A 20,023-nucleotide genomic window follows, 5' to 3' on the forward strand; every position below is an offset into this window, starting at 1 on the left:
ATAGGACTTTACAGGACTTGGCAAAGGAACAAAGCTTTCCTTTATCTAATGGGTATGTTCAAAGAAAGCAGGTGGATAGAAGTTTTGAAATTTTATGACCTTTTATATTTTATTTATGGTAACCTATTTTAATTCAGAACTTAGTATATGTAGTTTGACTTTAAATGGGGTCTAGTTTAAGATAGGCTTTTATTTGTTTTTATACACACACACAAACACGCATACATATATGTGTAGATGATACTGTATGTAACACCTTGTAAAACATGCCCAGTGTATTTCAGTATTTTTAGCTTATCAACCTTTTAAATTAGGGAACAGGTTTTTCAAATCTGGGAATAGTATTTCAGACAGTTTTATAATGTCATTTCCTGCTTACTTAGAATGCATCTTTGACAAAAAAGTGTTTTTGTTGCTATAAATTCTTTTGTTGTGAATTCTCTCTTGTTGCTGTTAACCATAAAGTCTTTCACCACACTTTTATGAGTTCGCCCATGTCGATGTTGACTTCATTTCATCGAGTAGATGGAAAGCAACAAGAGGGCAGAAAGAGGAACAACGATAGGGTGTTTCACCCTAAGGGACCTCTCCTGCCAGTCTTTTCTCTGGCAGCCCTGCTTATTCCTTCCCTTCCTCCTCCTCCTCCTCCTCCTCCTCCTCCTCCTCCTCCTCCCTCCTCCTCCTCCTCCTTTTCCTCCTTTTCTTCCTCGGGGGGCTTTTCTCACCTTTCCTCTCTGCTAGCAGAAGCCCCTTCAAGGGCCACATTGTTAGCAGAAGGGAGTAGCTGATGGAGGAGAGTGAGATCTCAGGGAAGGCTTTAAAGTAGCAGTGTACCCAGATTTACTGGCCGTTTCAGCCCAAAACCTGCTTATGGTTGTTTTGGGTCTTCTCTGTGTTGGATTGGCAGAGGTGCAGCACCAGCAAGGGCCCTGGTATCCTGGCATATGTGTAGGCTTGGCAGTCATAGGGTCAGAGCTTCAGCACCTTGAAGAACTTTAGAGGTTATGTAGTCAACACCCTCATTTTCGATCCTGTGGGTCAGAGAGAATGGTCAAAGAATGGGTCCTCTTTACAGAGTGTTTTAAGATTTACAGCAGCCTGCTTTGTGCCCGTTGGCTTATTTGATCCTCATGACAACCCTGGGAGGGAAGCACTCTTATCATCTCTTTTTTACAGTGATGAAACTGAGGCCAAGAGGCTGTGACTAGCCTTGGGGCACACAGCTAATGAGGATCTGAACTTGGTTTTTCTCACTCCAAGCCTAGCCGCTATAATACTTAGCTGAATTTGCCCTTGTTCGAATTGGCTGCCCCTGCAGAGAACATAGATTCTATTTCAAACAAAATTCTGTTCCTAGTCACTGACCCTCAGGAGTAAGTATGGTGGGTAAGATCATAATTCTCTTTGAAAATAAAAGATATCCTTCCCCAATTGATAAATGGTTAAAGGATATGAACAGGTAGTTTTCAGATGAAGAAATCAAAGCCATCTATAGTCACATAAAAAATTCTGTCAATCACTATTGATTAGAGAAATGCAAATCAAAATGACTCTGAGGTACCGCCTCCCACCTATCAGAAATGTTACAGAAAAGGAAAATGGTAATGTTGGAGGGGATGTGGGAAAATTGGGATACTAATGCACTATTGGTGGAGTTGTGAACTGTCCAACCATTCTGGAGAGCAATTTGGAACTATACCCAAAGGGCTAGAAAACTGTGCATACTCTTTGATCCAGCAATACCATTGCTAGGTCTGATTCACAAAGAAATCATCATAAAAAAGGGAAAAAGGACTTACATGTACAGAAATATTTAAAGCAGCTCTTTTTGTGGTGGTAAAGAATTGGAAATTGAGGGGATGCCCATCATTTGGGGAATGGCAGGACAATGTTATGTGAACATACTGAAATACTATTGTGCTCATAAGAAATGATGAGCTGGAAGATTTCAGAAAAACCTGGAAAGACTTACATGAACCGATGCAAAGTGAAGTGAGCAGAACCAGGAGAACGTTGTACACAGTAACAGCAGTATTGTGTGATGATCAACTATGATTGATTTAGCTTTTCTCAGCAATACGATGATCCAAGACAGTTCCAAAAGACTTATGATGGAAAGTGCTGTCTACATCTAGAGAAAGAACTATGTTAAATGCAGATTGAAGCATACTATTTTCACTTTGTTTTTTTCATAGTTTTTTCCTTTTGTTCTGTTTCTTCTTATACAGTATACTAATAGGGAAATGTGTTTTACTTGATTGCACATATATAACCTATATTAAATTGCTTACTGTCTTAGGGAGGAGTGAAAATTTGGAACTCAAAATTTTATAAAAAAAAAAAGAATGTTAAATTGTTTCTATATATAATTGGAAAAATAAAATACTATTTGAAAGGAAGAAAAGAAAGAAAATAAAAGGTATCCCTGTGTTCTAATGGTGCTTAATAAAAGCCTTTTTACTTATTTTTATACAAACAAGTATCGGATCAGTTTGTTGGTTGTTTCTGTTCAATATGAGATTGACTAGGATGCTCTTATTAGATCAGTTTCTTTGGAATCCATCACGTACTGTAAAAGTCTTAGGTGTTCTCAGGGCATCCATTTTTTCTTTTGTGAAGTCCAGTCACCAATTTGGTGAGCATTTTATTGGTGAATTTATAGGGTCATAGGTTTGAGAGCTGGAGAAGGGATGTTAGAGGTCACCTAGATCAGCTCCTTTATTTGGAAGATAAGAAAATTAAGGCTCTTCCCTAGGGACATACAAGTAGAGAGCCTCAGAACTGGCTCATCAGCCCTCATCTCTTGACTTCTGAGTCTTACATGCTGATCTTTTGATTGTTCCCCTGGATGTTTTTCTGATGAAGAAAACAAATTTTAAAAACAATTCTGTCATTGTCTTGGATTTAAATTTTTTTTTTCATTGCCTTGGCTTTTGAAGGTGTCTATAGGTATTGATTAGATTGGATGTGGGTAAGAAGTAAGGATTAAAGGCTAAACTTCTTAGTACCAGATTGATGAGTAAAATGAATGTAACTACTGCTGTACAGTTTTTTAAAGAAATGAAAAAGTATTTTGTTAGACGAAGAACCAGAAAAAAATACCAGGGGACAGGTTATTGGATGTAATACTTCTTGTTTTTTTTAATTTTAGATTAACAAAAATAATTAGGCAGATATTTATGTTTGGAAAGAGACTTATCATCTGAGTACTGAGATCTGAAACATAATATCGAAATATATAATATTGAAGAGGATAATTTTTTTTTCTTATGTAGCTTGATATATAGAGCTCAGATGGTCCATTGGTGATGCTTTTTTTTCTCACAGAATGAAGGTGATATCTTGATAGCCAAGAGGAATGAGGTCCGACAGAAGCTATATACAGCTGTTGAAGTTTTCATTGTGGAAGTGGATGAATTATCCCTTAATAAGCGCTTGAAAACTTTGCAGGTTAGAAGTTAATAATTTGTTATCTTCAAACCAAAATATAAATTGAACAATGAGGGTAAGATTATTATTATTTCATAGAAATCCCGAATTGTTTTCATTGTTGTTATTTTATTGTTATTTTTTCTTTTTGAATTAGCAGAACTTTTACTCTCTTTGTTATTGTTACAATTTTATTTTATAATTTATAATAACAGTCTTATGCATTTAAATAAAAAATAACTGCTATATGAAAACCATTCCGGGCTAATAATAGTTGTAGAAATGTAAATTAAAACAAATCTGTGGTTCTAACTTACATACCTCTCAGGTTGGTAAAGTTGATTAAAAAGGAAAAATGATAAATGCTGGGGGGCTGTGGGAAAACAAGTATATTTAATGCACTCTTGGTGGAGTTGTGAACTGGTCCAGCCATTGTGGAAAACGATTTGGATTGAAGCCCCAGTAATTATTAAACTGCATATGCCCTTTGACCCAACAGTACTGCTATGAGGTTTGTAACCCAGAGAGATCCAAGAAAGAAGAAATGTAATGAAATGATTCCTATCTTGGTGTAAGAAGTGGTGAAGGGGAAAGACAATAAGCATTTATTAAATGCCTACTATGTGCCAGGCATTGGCTAAGCAAGCCAGACAGTTTCAGCAAAATGTGGAAAGATTTTTATGAACTGATGTGTAGTGAGGTCAGCAGAACCAGGAAAACATTTTCTATGATAATGTTGTAAAGACAAACATCTTTGAAGATTTAAGGAGTCTGATCAACACAATGATTGACTGTGATTCCTGAGGGTTTATGATGCTACTTACCCCCTTACAGAGAAGTGATAGTCTTGGGTGCAGATTGGGACCTCTTTTTTGTTTATTAATATAGCTTTAAAAAAATTTTTGGCGAGGCACTCGGGATTAAGTGACTTTTCCAGGGTCACACAGTGGGACCTCTTTTTTGGACATGGCCATGAGTGAATTTGTTTTGCTTGACTCTATTCCAAGGGTTTTGTTTTTCTTTCTTTTTAAGTTAAATAGGGACTAGGATTAAGGTGATCTGTGTGATACTGGGCAGTTCCCTTTTGTTCTTTGCTTCTATATCCGTATCTGTAAAATGGAGAGGTTATGATAACATCTGCCTCCCAGGGCTGTGGTAAGGCTCAAATAAGGTGATTGATGTAAGGCAACTTTTAAACTTTGAAGCAGTGAGCAGAACATGTCAGCCATAATAATACTAATACTAGTAATAATAATTAGCCTTTTCTGGTACCCCTAGCTGGCAGTGCTTTCCTGCCTGAAATTATGTCCTATTGACTTTGTACATAATCTTGAATGTATTTGGTTATTTACATGTTGTGTCTTCCAGTAGCATGTAAGCTTCACAAGGGCATTTTTGCTTTAAAAAACAAAACCAAAAACCTCAATGCCTAGCAGTCCTTAAACATTTATTAAGTACCTACTGTGTGCCAGGTACTTTGCTAAACACTAAGGAAACAAAAAAATGTAAAAGATAGTCCCTGCCCTTGATCTTACAGTCTAATAGAGGAGACAACATACAAATCACAAAGAAGATATATACAAGATAGATTAGAAATAATCAACAGAAGGAAGGCATTAGAATTAAGAAGGATCAGGAAAGGCTTCCTCTTGAAGATAGGACTTCAGCTGAGGCTTGAAGGAAGCCAGAGATTACAGGAGGCAGAGTCGAGTAGGGAGAGCATTCCAGACATGGGACACAGCCAGGGAAAATGCCCAGAGCTGGGAGGTAGAGTGTCCAGTAATACCAGGAAGCTGGTGTTGCTGGATGGAAGAGTGTGTTTGGGAGTTAAGTATAAGAAGACTGGGAGCAGGGGAGGATGCAAGGTTTGAAGAGATTATTTGATCCTGGAAGTGATAGAGAGCCACTGTGGGACAGGGTCAGCCCTGTGCTTTCAGAAGATCACTTTGACAGCTGAGTGGAGGACTGGCCAAAGTGGAGAGTGGCGTGTGGCAGGAATACCCACCAGCAGGCTAGTGAGTGTCCAGATACCTGGCCAAGAGGTGGCACTTTCTTGACTGATTGAAATATGTAGTGCCCAGCATTGAGCATACTATTCCAAATATTTGCTGACCAGGGAAGAATACAGTAGGATGATCACTGCCTTTGTTTTACAATCTGTGATCCTTACTGAAGACTAAGGTTGTGTTAGATTTGTTGTGTATGGTATTACACTTTGGTCTCATGTTGCATTTAGAGTTGACTAAAACGCTTAATTAGAAAAAGTTTTATTGATGCTGCTTATTTTTATGTCACAGCCAATAAAAAAAAAACCCATTGTTGGTAAGAATTGTATTTCATAATAGCATAACATTTAGCCATGGGAAATCCTCTCACATTCATCCTTATTTGATAATAAAAAATTAACCTGTCCCTCCTACCAACTCCCCCTTTTCATTGAGCAAAGAAAAGAACCCCTCCCGCCTCCCTACCGCCATCGTCACTCTGTAATTTAGCCCCTAATGTGTAACTGCGGCATAGTCCAGCAAAACAGTTCTCACTTGGGCCATGTCTGAAAATCTCTCTGTTTTAAGCTTGTCACCACTGTCAGAAGATGAATGTGGCATTCCATTTCATTCTTTGGGAGTTTTTTTGGGGGAATGTTTATCGTTGTGCTGATCAGAGTTTAAACTTGTTCAAAGTTTTATTTTACTCTATTGGGTTTTTATTGTATAAATTGTTCTCTGATTCTTTTCACTCTCCGTCAGTATATAGATAGAGGTCTCATCAGTTTTCTCTGAAACTGTTCTTTTCATCATTTGTTATGGTACAGAATATTCTGTTCCTTTCATAGACCATAGGTTTGTTTAGCTATTCTGCAATTGATGAGCATCTATTTTGTTCCCTGTTTTTGTCTACCACAAAAAGAGCTGTTTTTTTTTTTTGTTAAGACAACAACAACAAAGAAAGGAGCTGCTATAAAATTTTTTGGGTACATTTTGGTCTTTTTTCCCCTCTATTTTGATTTCTTTGGAGTATAGGCCTGGTAGTGGTGTATAGCTGGGTTAGAGGAGGTACACAGGTTAGTAGTTTTTTAGGCATTGTTCCAGATTGCTTTCCAGAACGGCTGGGCCAATCTACAGGGCCAACAACAGTGCCCTGGTGTGCCTGTGTTTCCACAGCCCCTCCAACATTTGGCATTTTTCTTTTTTTGCCATCTTTCACAAATGTGAAGTAGAAGCTCAAAGTTGTTTCAATTTATATTTCTCTGATTATGAGTGATTTAGAGTGCTTTTTCATGTGACATAGCTTGTGTCATTTTCTCAAACTAAACTCTTCCCTTACTCCTTTGCCTTCTACCTTGTGAGCCTTCTTTGGTAACAAAAACAAGACAAAACAATTAAGTTAAACCAACTAGCGGTGTATCCAGCTGTGTACATACAGGGTTCTGAACCCATTATCTTTTCTCTAGCAGGGAGGGAGGTGCATTTCCTTGTCTCTTCTCTTGGGCCAAGATTGTTCATTGCAATCCCTTGTGTGCCTGGGTTTTTACTAGTCTTTTCTTTTATACTTTGTAGTCCATATATTGTATTCTTGTTTCTGCTTGTTTGACTCTGGATGGTTCATGCAAATCTTCACATATTTATTTGAATCCTTTGTATTTATCATTTCTTGTGGAATTATAATATTCTGTCACATTTCATGTACCATGCTTGTTCAACTGTTCCCCAATCAATGGATATACTCATTTTGTTTTCAGTCCTTCTGTTATTATAAAAAGTGCTCTTAAGCACCAGCCCTGAAGTCAGGAGGACCTGAGTTCAAATGTGGCCTTGGACCAAGCACTTGACACTTATTAGCTGTGTGATCCTGCAATTGCCAAAAAAAAAAAAAATGCTCTTATGAACATAGTGGTATCCATAGGACCTTTCTCTCTCTATTTGGCCTTTTCAGGGTGTATGCGAAGTGATGAGATGATGGGGTTCAAAGCGAGGAATAACTCCAGTCACTTTTTTCCCACAGTCACAAATTGCTTTGCAAAATTCAGTCTGTGGATCCATCAAGAATCTGTTGTGGTTGCTGTCTCCCTGCAGTGTGTCGAACATAGTAACTGTTGCCATGTTTTCTCATCTTTGTCGGTTTGCTGAGTAAGAAGTGAAATTTCAGTTTTAATTTTAATTTCTCTTGTTATTGATGGAGAGCAGTCTTTCTTTTCTTTTTTGGAGTTATAATTTCAATTTATTTATTTTAATATTCTTTTTAAGAACCATTTTGACTTCCAAATTCTCTCCTTCTCATTGAGAATACGCAGTATATCAGTTATACATGTGAAGTCATGCAAAACATATTTCCATATTAACCAAATGGCACAAAATAAGTTAAAAGAAGAAACATAGAAAGAGTGAAAAAAGTATGCTTCGGTGTATGCTCTGAGTCCATCAGTTATTTCCCTGGAGGTGGATAGTGTTTTTCTTCATGAGTCCTTTGGAATTGTCTCGGACCGTTGTGTTGATCGGAGTAGCCAAGTGTTTTCACAGTTGTTCATTGTTAATAATATTGTTGTCGTTTTGGACACTGTTCCCTTGCTTCTGTGGAGCAATCTTTTGTGTAATGGGGGATAACTTGCAGTTCTTGAAAAAAGTTTTATTTGTACCTTTTAATTATTATCTTTTATTTTACATGACTTTGCTTTTCCATTATATTGCTGCTTCTCCTTCACTGAGAGAGCCATCTCTTCTTACAAAGGATAGAAAAGAAAGTAGTAATAAAGATCAGTTCAGCAAAACTATTGAGCCTGTCAAACAAGCCTGATAGAGTATGCAGTATTCAGCACCCATAGGGCTCCACCTTTACCAAGAAGAGAGGGAAGTGGCCCTAGGTCTTCTGACATGACCTGCTATCTGGCCATACCTCTCTTGAATGTCATCTTGGACATTCAGTCCATTGTTCTGGCTTGTCAGGATTGTATTAGGGATGGTCATCGTTTCCAGCTGTCCTCTCCTTGCTTATTCTTTTCTGCATATTTAATGAGCATGCTGTCTGGGTCTTTATTCCAAGTCATTGATAGAATGCCGGTCACTGGGTGAACCATTGGACACCTTTCTTCAAGTGATCCATTAGTGATGATTTCTTGGTTTTTGACTGCTGAACCAGTTTTGAATCTGCTGACCCTGCCTTGGTATCTCTCCATCTTGTTCAGATGATAGCATGAAAGTCATTCATTTTTTTTGGTTGCGCTCCAGGTATACTGGGTTAACATGTCAGTTCTCTTTCTTTCTTTCTTTTTTTTTTTTTTGCCAGAGTTCCCAGAGTGGCAGAATAGCAGAATGCTTATAGACACATTGATTGTATCTAATCAGTAGTTTTGATTTTTTACAGCTTGTGCTGGTAGGACTCAAAGCTAAGAATTTAGGAAGACAGCTTGGAATCATTAGAGGTGCTATGACTTTCTATGTGTGAGCCATCTTTTTCTGTTCCCCATATTCAGTAAATAAGGACTGCATTGTATTTTCTTTTGCAAGACAAACCAGTTGGTTAGCTAATGCTGCTGGGGGAGTAAGCCATTCTTTCCTTAGCTGGGCTGGTCAATTCATTTTTTCTAACGTTGGTTAGGTGTTCACTAGGCACAGGTTACTGTACCAAGCACTGGCGAAAGGGTCTATTGCTTGAATTGCATTGGAAGCCCTGGATAGCATGGAGGAAGCTAAGCTTGGGAAGCAAAAGAGAAAGACAGTAGCTTAATGTTCATGGAAAGGGGTGACGTTTTGTTCCTATATGTAGAAGTCACATAAGATTTACGTAAAATGAAAGAACTTTAGCATGATATTGAACAGAACAAAGGCTTAGCTGTAAGTGGGTGGAAGGAGCTACTGATAGTCCAGTCTACAGCCAGAAATGGGAGGGGGGGAGGATACAAAGGAGGAAGGGAACTAGTAAAATCTGGGCTGAGTCACATGTGAAAGTAAGCTGTTTATGGGGAGGGAGAGGCCAAAATCAGCTTCTGCAAGTCCTGAAATGCATGTTCTTTGGCATACTTTGAATGTATGTGCATGTTCATTGTCATGTACTGCTGGAACTTTAAGTCATGCCTTTGGATAAGATTGAGAAGAATGGGAATTTCTAATTTAAAAAACATGACTTTGTATTCTAATTTTGGAGTTGAGTTCTGTTATTCAGAGACAATAAGTGATACAATTATGACAAAAGCTTTCTTTGTTTTTAAAGTCCATTTATAGCACAGGTTCTTAACCTTTTCTGTGTTGTGGACCCCTTTGACAGTCTGGTGAGCCTCTGGAGAGGCTCCGAATAATATTTAAAATATTAATTTAATATATAACATATTAAATAGTATATTATTTATTAGTTTAAATGTAAATTTTAAATTAACATTTAAAAATATCTTAAAATATATATAATATATTGTATATTATATATATATATATATATATATATAAATATATAGGATTACAGTAAATGCAGTTTTCAAAATATGTAAAAACCTCAACAAATTCATGAACCATAGGTTAAAGATTCTTGATTTATAGCATTTTGGGCACCCACTAAAATTCTTGTTGAAAAATTGTATTTAATATCTTCCTAGGAATTGTCTGCTTCCTTAGAGGCCGTATATGGGCAGACCAGAGAAGTGACAAATGCTGAAGAAGTCCTGCAGAAGTTTTATGAGTGGAAACATGGTAAGCGACAGGAATTTAACCGGGTCAGGACAGAGACGGATGCTTCCCTACGACTTCTTACTGAGTGGTTCAATTCCACTATAAAGGTAAAGTAGCTCTTGCCCTCTGGGGTCTGTGGGAAACTCCTGCCCTTCCTGTCCTGTCCTGATTTCAAACTTTTTTAAAACTGTAACTTCATGTGTGCAGGCTCATCGTTTTTTTGGCTCATGAGGGGTTCTGGAACAACCTTGTGAGGGGAAAGGGGAAGGGAGTAAACATCCATATGGTGTCTGCCATATGTTGGGCCCTGAACCAGTACGGTGCTTAGTTGTTCCCCAAGTGATGGATGCCTCTTCAGTTTCCAATTCTTTGCCACCACAAAAAGAGCTGCTGTGCAAGTTTTTGTAATATGGCTCATTTTCCTTTTTCTTTGATCCTCTTTGGACTGAGTAGCAGTGTTGCTGGGTCATAAGGTCTGCACAGTTGGAAATAACCCTTTGGGCATAATTAGGTGCCTTATATTTGGTATTTTCCTCATTTAGTACAAATGTATGTATACATACTTTAGGACTTTAGTTTTTCTTTTAATTCTTGGGTTTTTCAGCACTCATTAATGTGTTTTAATGATTAGATATTGCTTAAAGTAACATTTAGCATTATAGTGTCATTATCATTAATTATTTGGAAGGCCTTTTTCTTCAATAATTAATGAGATTTTTGTCCCCTTCATAGAGGTAATTGATGAAAATACTGAAAAATTGAAGTATTATCCTAGATTTGCCAGATTCTTTTTCTTCATCTTTGAGAAGGGTAGGCCCCATGGATAGAAAGAGATGGGAGGCATTTCTTTATTCAAAGATGAAGATTATGTTAAAAGATGTAAAGAAACATCTTTTTTAAAAAAGCTGAACAGTAAAGGGCCAAGGACTGATCTCTGGCGTATTTTGTGGAGACTTTGCTGCAAACTCACGTCAGTTTGTTAAAGATGATTCTTGCGTAATGAACATTCAGCTAATTCTGAATTTAGCTAGGTACTGTTGCTCAGCCCACATCTTCCCATCTCTCGTTTATGGTTGTCAAAAGCTTCCAGAAATCTAGGTAAATTAAGTCTACAAGATTTTTTTCTCATCTACTATCTGTCTTTTGTAACCCAGTTGAAAGAAAAAATAATTGTCATTACCTGGTCTTCATTTAAAGTTGTTTTCTTGATGGTTTTTGTTTTCATATAATGGGCAATTCACACTCTTTCCAGATTGAACCCTCCTCTGTGATCAAGGAAAATATTTAAGTCAAATATCTGATTTAGAAAGAGAGCCTCTCTGGCAGTGTAGATAAATTATGCCCATCCTTGGAGGAGACAGAATCCCCTTTGAGAGAGGAGCTTTCATTGCCTGTTGTCTGGGATCATTTTTTGGGTTTTCCTTTAATTGGCATTTGACTTGCTTTTAGTGACCTTTTGCTTTCTGTGGTTGTAGTCATTACGTTGTTCCTCCTGGGAAGCGGGAGGCAATGGCATCACTGAGAGTCAGTCAATCAGTCAGTAAGCATTTATTAAGCACTTACTATATGCCAAGCATTGTGCTAAGCCCTGGGGATACAAAGGAAAATTAAACGCCAAAATAATCCCTTCTCTCAAGGAGCTCTCAGTCTGATGGGAGATGCAGCATGTAAACAATGATGTGCAAACAAAATCTGTACATGATAAATTGAAAATGATCTCAGAAGGAAGCCACTAGCATTAGGGGATCAGGAAAGACTTGTTTCAGAAGGTGGGATTTTAGCTAAGACTTAAAGGAAGCCAGGGAGACTAGGAAGCAGAAATGAGGAGGGAGAGAATCCTAGAGACAGAGAAAACTCTGGAGTTGAGAGATGGACTTTCTTGTTCAAGGAACAGCAAGGAGCCAGTGTTGTCACTGTGTATTACCAAGTTTGGAAGGGTAATGTGTAAGAAGATGGAAAGGTAGGAAGGGACCAGATTTTAAAAGGCTTTAAAAGTCCAGCAGAGCATTTTATTTTCTTTTAATTTAAATTTTTTAAGAAGTCAAATTTATTTTGTTCTCGTTTCTAAATTCTCATCCTTGAACCTTCCCCTCCCATATCTATTGAAAAATCGAGAAAAATAAAACCTGCTATAAATATATATGTACACATATACACACATACATATACATGTGCACACATATAGTCAAGGAAAAGATCTTCACATTAGTCATGCACAGATGTATGTGTGCACACATATATACACACATATGTATGCAACACATATTAGCATATATGTATGTTGTTTCAGTCTGCACTCTGAGTCGATCACTTTCCTCTATAGGCATGGATAGTTTGCTTCATTATGAGCCCCAGAGTCATGATTGATCATTGTATTGATCAGAATTCCTAAGCCCTTCAGAATTGTTTGATTTTATAATATTGTTATTGTAAAAAATTTTCTCCTGGTTCTGCTCACTTCATTTTGCTTCAATTCATACAAGTTTTAGCAGGTTTTTCTGGAACCATCCTCTTCATTTCTTACAACACAATAGCATTCCATTGCATTCATATACCATAACTTGTTCAGCCGTTCCCTAATTGATGGGCATCCCTCCGGTCTCTAATTCTTTGCTACCATGAAAAGAGCTACTGTAAATATCTTTGTACATATGGGTCTTTTCCCTCTTGCTTTGATCTCTTTGGGGTTTAGACCTCACAGTGGTATCAGCTGAATCAAAAGGTATTCCTGTTTAGTAACTTCATAATCCCAGATTGCTTTCCAAAATGGTTAGACCAGTTTGCAACTCCACCAAGTGCATTAATGTACCCAAACAGAAGATCTTGTATTCGATCTCAAAGTAATGAGCCACTGGAATTTATTGAATATATAGGAATACACGGGTGTGTGTGTGTGTGTGTGTGTGTGTGTGTGTGTGATATGATCAGACCTGGATTTTAAGATCAGTTTGACAACTCAGTGAAGAATAGACTAGAGTTGGGAGATACTTGAGGTGGAAAGACCAACCAGAAGGCTGTTGCAGTAGTCCATGTGTGAGGTGATGAAGGTTTGCACCAGGATGGTGGCTGTGTCAGAGAAAGGGGCTAATTTGAGAGATGTTATGAAGGTAAAATCCATGTGGCTTGGCAACTGATTAGATATGAGGGTGGTGGGGAGAGAGTGAGGAGTGAGGCTGACACTTGGTTGTGAGCCTGGATGCCTAGGAAATTGGTGGCATCCTCCAGAGCAGGGCTCAGGTCGGGGGTGAAGTGTGCAGAACCGGGGGTGTGGGCAGCAGACGGCAATAGTAAGTGGAACAGAGGATGTTTATGGGGAAAAATAATGCCAGCGTTTGGGCATGTTACCTTTGAGGTGTCTCTAGTTCGTGTTGTTCAGGATGTTCAGTAGGCAACTGGGAGATTGACTGTTGGTTCAGGAGAAAAGTCAGGACTAGATCTGAGAATTCTCAGCATAGAGCATTAGGAAAGGCTTCAGACAGAAGACTGCTTGAACTGTGACTCTCTGAGGCAGAGAAGCGGAGAGGTAGCACATTCTGGACATAAAAGGGGTGGCCAGTTAAAGGCAGAGGTAGGAAAAGGAGCGTTGTGAGCAGTGAACAGAGAGGTGGCCTGGTTGGCTAGGTTGCTTCACGAAGGAGGGCTGGTAATGTTCAGTGAGGCCAGTTTTTTAAGAGATTTAAAAGATAAACAGAGGAATGTATGTTTTATCCTGGAGGCAATAGGAAATCTTTGGAGTTGATTGGGTAGGAGGGGAGGGTCACATGGTCAGATCTGTGTTTAAGGAAAATGACGGGCATTAGTGTAGGACTGGAGGGAAGATTGAAGGCAGGGAGACCACATTGTGCGAGTGAACTGACGGGTTGGATTTGAGAGAGAGATCTTGGAGGTAGAGATACTAAGATTTAGCAGCTTGGTGTGGGGTCAGGGAGAAAGAGGAGTCGAGGATCGTATTGAGGGTTCTGAACCTGGGAGCCTGGAGCAGGAGAGTGATGCCTTGGACAGAAATAGGAAATTTCGAAGAGGGTTGTGGGGAACGGTGGTGTATCTCCAGCACGTCATGTTTGAATTGTCCAATAGGCAATTCTTAATTCTAATGCCTCAAGGCTACTGCTTCCCTCTGCTGAGTATTTCCAATTTATCCTATCTGTCACTTGTTTATACGTCATTGCTTGCATGTTTGTCTCTCCCCTTAGACCATGAGCTCCCTGAGAGTAGGGGCTGTCTTTTGCCTTCCTTTGTATCCCCAGTGCCTGGCACATATTAAGTGCTTAATAAATGTCTATTAACTGAGTTGATGAAGTGGGGTGGGACCTGATGCTCAAAGGAAAGTCTGGGGCTGGGAATTCATATTCTCATTCTCTCTCTCTCTCTCTCTCTCTCTCTCTCTCTCTCTCTCTCTCTCTCTCTCTCTCTCTCTCTCTCTCTCTCTGTCTCTCTGTCTCTCTCTCTCTCTCTGTCTCTCTGTGTCTCTCTCTCTCTGTGTGTCTCTCTCTCTCTGTGTGTCTCTTCCTTTCTGTCTTCCTTTCATCTATCACTCTATAGAGATGATAGGTAAAATGCTTGGGACCTGGTGAGATTCCCAAGAGTGTCATAGTTGATGACCGTTATGCTGGTACGTTCATATACCTTGGTTTTTTAGCCACTTTGTTTCCAGGTCTTGGCTACACTCATAGTGGGCTGGTAGGAATATTTTTGCTAAACACTGCACTTTTATTTCTTTCTTTTTGACCTTCTTAGGGCACACCCCCAATAGCGTGGTTATTAGGTTGAAGAATGTGAATGTTTCAATTACTTTTTTGTACAGTTCCAAGTTCTGAAATTCTAAATGGTTGAACCACTTCTCAGAAGGAACAACAGTATGTCAGCTTGTTCTAGAGCGAACGATAATCTCATCTTTTCCAATTTTTTGTTCCTTTGCATTGTGGGAGGTAAAGTTCAGTTTTTAATTTGTATTTATCTTCTTATTAATGATTTGGAGCCTGCTTTCATGTAGTTCATGACTTATTCTTTTTTTCTTTAAGTATTTTTATTGATATTTTAAAATTTGCCTTTGCCTTCATTTCCAAATATCTCTCCTCCTTCACACACCTGGAGAAGCATCTCTTTTAACAAAGAATGAAAAACAAAGAGAAAAAAAATAGCAAAACTAACCAGCACATCAGCTGAATCTTGCAGTGTTCCAAAATCACGTTCCCACTTCTGCAGTGAAGAGAAGGGGAAGCATGTCTTTGTGGTTACTTCTCTATTTTCTACACGTTCACAACCTTTTACAAATAATGTTTTATAATTTTTGTAGGGATTGAAGCGAGACTTATTGGCTTTTAGTTTGCCGACTTAATTCTCTTCCCTTTATTATAAATCTGGGCCATACTTGTTCCTTTCTGGTCCTTCAGCTTCTTTCTCATTCTTCATGACCTTTCAAAGATTAAAGTGGCTTAGCCATCACATCTCAGAGTTTTTTCTGCCCTAGAGGATAGTTTGTCTGGCCTGAGTGACTTGAATGTTCTCTTAGCCACTCCCTACTTATCTTGGGTTTTACCTGTCAACTCTTTCTCAGCTATTAACTGCTAAATTTAGAAAGATTTAAAACCTAAGGCAGCTCAGTAATTTTTGATTTTGTGCATAATTATCCTTTCAATTTTTTTCAACCAAGTTTTTTGATCTAAATGATGAAGAATCTCTGAATTCTGAAGAAGTAATTGGCAACGTTGATGAAATACTGGAGAAGATTGAGTCTGATGTTTGCAAAGAGCTGGAGATCTCTCTCGTTGTGAGTTACTATCCTTAAAACATGTACAGGCACATATATAGTTGAAAGGAAGCAAAGTGACTTATGATCTTAAAAATGATTTTACCTGATAAGTCTGATCATGGAAAGGTTTCTTCAGGTGCCTTGTTACAAATTGTCAGTCCCATTTCAGCTCACTTCCAGATGTCATTTCATGTCAAACTTTCACTTCATCCATAAGGAGTTCTTTCAAACCAAAAGGTTGTCAGGACTGAGTCATTAATTAGTATAGAAAACTCACCCATTTAAAAGATTAACAGTGGTGTTCTTCTGTTTAAAAGAAACCTCAAATTCAGTGTTGAAATTAAAAAGTCTTCTGACTATCTTATCTGGAAATAAAAAGGCATTTACTTAAAACATTTTTTTTTTGAAGGGGTGAAGTAAGAATCTTTCCTTTCCTTAGCGACAGTTTGGTGTAGAGTAGATAGGGCATAGAACATGGAGTCAGCAGTCCTGTATTCAGGTCGGGTCTTGAATGCTTTCTGGTTGTGTGATCTTTGGGAAGTTGCATCCCCTCTCTGGGCCTCAGCCTCCTCGTCTGTAAAAAGGAGAGCTGGGTTTGCTGGCCTCTGAGGCTCCTCCCTCCAGCTCTACAGCCGCTGACCTCTTCTGTTTGCAAGGAAGACTTTTGGTGTTTTGTGTACCATTGTGTGTGTTTTCATTCAGGAGCAAGGTGATGTAGACAAGGAGATCATCCTGAATACATATAATCGAGTCCTACAGAAGATTCGTTCAGAGGAGAGGCTTATCGCTATCGTACAAGCTAAATACAAGGCCAGTATTGAGGTTAGTTTGCTTATACTTCAGTATTTGGGTGGTAGTTTGCAGTGTTTAGCTTGTTCAAGTATCCTTTTCTTTTTTTTTTTAAAAAAGTTTTATTATTGCTCTTTTTTAAATCAAATATTATTTGTGCTTTACTGAGTTTTGAGGTGAATTTCTATAGAAATGACCCTCTGTTGTTGAAATTATACATATATTAATTTAAAAAGATACTAAACTCATTAAGCTCAAACACTTAGGTTTTCTTAATTGATTTTAAATTTAACAATGACTAATTGAGACCATTGTAAGTCATAAATCTAGGGATTAAGTTAACTTTAAAGAAAGTTTACCAAAGCAGATTCCTTTTAATAACTAGATTTGCTCCTATTAGGGTCTATTTGAAAAAACAAAAGAACACAACACCACACCAGTATGTCCTTTAATAGGTTATGTGATACTGTAGAAAAACAGATTTATAAATCTTTGTGGTATCCATGATTTGAGAGATTTCTCATTTGCATACTGTGTTTTGCGCATGTGTAATGCTGAATGTTTTAAAATTTTATTTACTCAGTCTTTGGTTCCAGTAAAATCTAGTGGCTGTTTTTCATAAAGGTAGCTTCTAGGCACCTTTCAAAAATTAAATGCAGCACAATGCCTGATAACTGTTTTAACCAGCAGACACTCAAGTATTGTTGAGATACTGAATTAATCAACAGTGCTGTAACTGTTTTTTTTTATTCATAGTTTAAGAAGCAGATTGTGGAATGGTTAGATAAAAGCCCCAATGTGGACCATTTGCTTTCTATTAAGAAGACTCTCAAAGGCTTAAAAGCTCAACTGAGATGGAAACTGGTTGAAAAGAACAACTTGGAGGAGGTATGGATACCCTTGCTCTCATGCCTGGGATCTGCTGTTACTCAGAGAGTGTTTTCATGGCAGTTGCAGGCAAATTAGCTTCCATTAGGGTGGCTTGGTTTTTTAAAGGAATCTGAGGATGAGTATTTACTAATGCAGATAAAAATCACCACCGAAAATGGTTATTACTTCAGGTTTTTCATTTATTTGGTTTTTAAAAAAGTGGAGTCAAAATTGGGGTACTTAAAAGTTTAGTTTTTGAGTTTTCATATCCCAGACCCCTTTTTACAGTTTCCCCAGAATGACTTAATAAGTTTGAAAATTTGGAAAAAATTTTCTTAAGGCTTGTGCTTTAAAAGACATTTTTATTCGTTTTAAATAGGTTTGATTATAAATAATATTCTATCATGTTTCCAAAAGGCTAAATAGTCCTGAAAAAATCACGTTTCTTCTACAAGCCTAAAGTAAAGAGAAAGGTAATTGTGTATTAATGATGTATCTCCCTTGTCATTTGATGTTGAAAAGTCCTTACTTGAGACTTTGCTAATTCATCATTTGATGCTCATTTTTCAAGTCTTGGTTCTACAACTTCTTTTTCCTTTCCTTTTTGTGCTACCCTTGGGTTAGTTTACCTCGTTTGTGGAAACTGAAAGGCTTCAACCAGAACTTGATTTTTTCTTATTGTAATTGGTATTGCCAGAGATGAGTTGCATCAGACTGCTAGAATAGAGTGGGAGTATGGAGTGAGCAGGGGAGTGGGGAGAAGCATTTCTCTAGTGTCCATTCTGTACTGGTGCTTTACAAACATGATCTCATTTGATCCTTACAACCTCCCTCATTTGAGGCAACTTGAGGCAGATGGAGGTTAAGTGGCAGTCACCTAATACATGTCAAGGCTGGATTTGAACTTGGGTCTTCTGAACACTAGTGCCTGTGCTTTGTGCACTATGAAACCCCCTCTCTGCCTTTAGGCATGGAACCTGTATTACCATCTTTTTTTTTTTTATGGCAGAGGGGGGACCATTCTTGCTTCCTAAGTAATTTTTATGGAATAATAGAGCTTAAAGCAACCCGATTGGTATACCTGGTAAAGACCTGTCCTTTTAAGTTATCTGTTTCTCTCTTGTCCCTCTATCCTGAAGGTTTTTGGAACTGCTTGGGGGTTAGGAAGTTGCAGAGAGGTCGAGGCTGAACTTGAACTTTGTCTTTTCTGACTGCTTTGAACCTTAGGGAAGGTTCAAGAGCTCATCTGCCTACATTCAGTTTGGGCTTCCCAGTTCTTCCCTAGGCTGAACCTGCCTATAGGGAAAAGGGTTTATTTAGTCAGTTGAACTCTGGGAGAGATACTATGGCTTTGTGAGTATGTAACAGACTTGAGTTCAAATTTGACCTCAGACACATAATATTTCCTAGCTGTATGACTCTGGACAAATCACTTAACCACAATTGCCTCACCAAAAAACAAAAAACAAACAAACAAAACCAAAAAAAGTTAAGTTATTAATAGCTCCATGTTAATTTAAGGGTACATGCCTGTGAGAGTATTCTTTTGAAGGCTTGGTTATAAATTGTATCATGCCAGAAATCTCAGGCTGAAAAGTTTTTTACACAAATTCAGGGGTAATGTGTGTTTGGAGTTTGCATGACCTGCAGGGAAAATAGTTTGATGGTTCTTATTTGTTAACAGCAAGCAAAACAATGAGTTGACAATACAGAGGCGAACTTCAAGGTTCTTTGAAGAGTACTGATGATACCTTGTTCTTACCGTGGAACAAGGAGAGGTTTCCGGTAGTGTGGTCTGTATGTAATAGGTGATAGGAGACAGTAAATTGTCTGTTGATTTTGACCATTGACCATAGACTTTTAAATACTTTTTATGGCAAATTATTTTATCTTTACATTTAAAAAAATGGTGAATACATTTATATTTCATTTGAGATTTTTTTCTTGTAGTTAATGATTCTTTGTTTTTATTGCTGTTGCTGTTCAGTTGTTTCAGTTGTGTCTGACTCCTCATGACCCCATTTGGGGTTTTCTTGGCAAAGGTACTAGAGGGGTTTGCCATTGCCTTTTCCAGCTCATTTGACAGATGAGGAAACTGATGCAAACAGGGTCAAGTGATTTACCCACCTCACACAGCTAGTGACTGAAGCTAGATTTGAACTCAGGAAGAGGAGTCTCTGTGCACTGTGGTGCCACCTAGCAGCCTTACCTGTACTAATTTTTCTATTCTCTGAATTCTTGTTATACTCAGTAATTGTAGTTAAGTACTTATTGTTGTTTAATTGTTTACTGTGTGTTAATTATATTTCCCTACCTGGATTGGGATGGAGCTGTTCCTTCAACAACTATTTAGCAAAGCAGTGGGTGTGATATTGTCTCAGCTTTCATGAAACTTACTATCTAGTTGGGGAAATAAACATATACTTATGAAACGCTCACTAACACAGCAAGAAAGCTTAAGTCCTAGTGAGTCATATGAACAGTAGAGATGTTTCCTGGAAGAACTGGAACTTGAGATTAGCATGAGAAG

The 20,023-nt window shown here is 38.1% G+C and overlaps 1 protein-coding gene across 6 annotated transcripts in view; it reads left to right on the forward strand.

The window, feature by feature from the left end:
- Positions 1–20,023, forward strand: part of STK31 (serine/threonine kinase 31) — a 73,339-nt gene that overhangs the window by 22,887 nt on the left and 30,429 nt on the right. For 4 of the 6 annotated variants that reach the window (XM_020993321.2, XM_020993315.2, XM_020993320.2 and 1 more), the window contains exons 11-15: positions 3,328–3,450; positions 10,010–10,189; positions 15,736–15,852; positions 16,537–16,656; positions 17,380–17,511. In XM_020993321.2, coding sequence (XP_020848980.1) covers positions 3,328–3,450; positions 10,010–10,189; positions 15,736–15,852; positions 16,537–16,656; positions 17,380–17,511 — 672 coding nt within the window. The remainder of the gene's footprint in view (positions 1–3,327; positions 3,451–10,009; positions 10,190–15,735; positions 15,853–16,536; positions 16,657–17,379; positions 17,512–20,023) is intronic. The other 2 variants (XM_020993316.2, XM_020993319.2) reach the window with 2 other exon arrangements.

This window comes from Phascolarctos cinereus, unplaced genomic scaffold (assembly GCF_003287225.1).
Source record: "Phascolarctos cinereus isolate Bilbo 61053 unplaced genomic scaffold, phaCin_HiC Scaffold_1;HRSCAF=81, whole genome shotgun sequence".
NCBI classification, from domain to species: Eukaryota; Metazoa; Chordata; class Mammalia; order Diprotodontia; family Phascolarctidae; genus Phascolarctos; species Phascolarctos cinereus.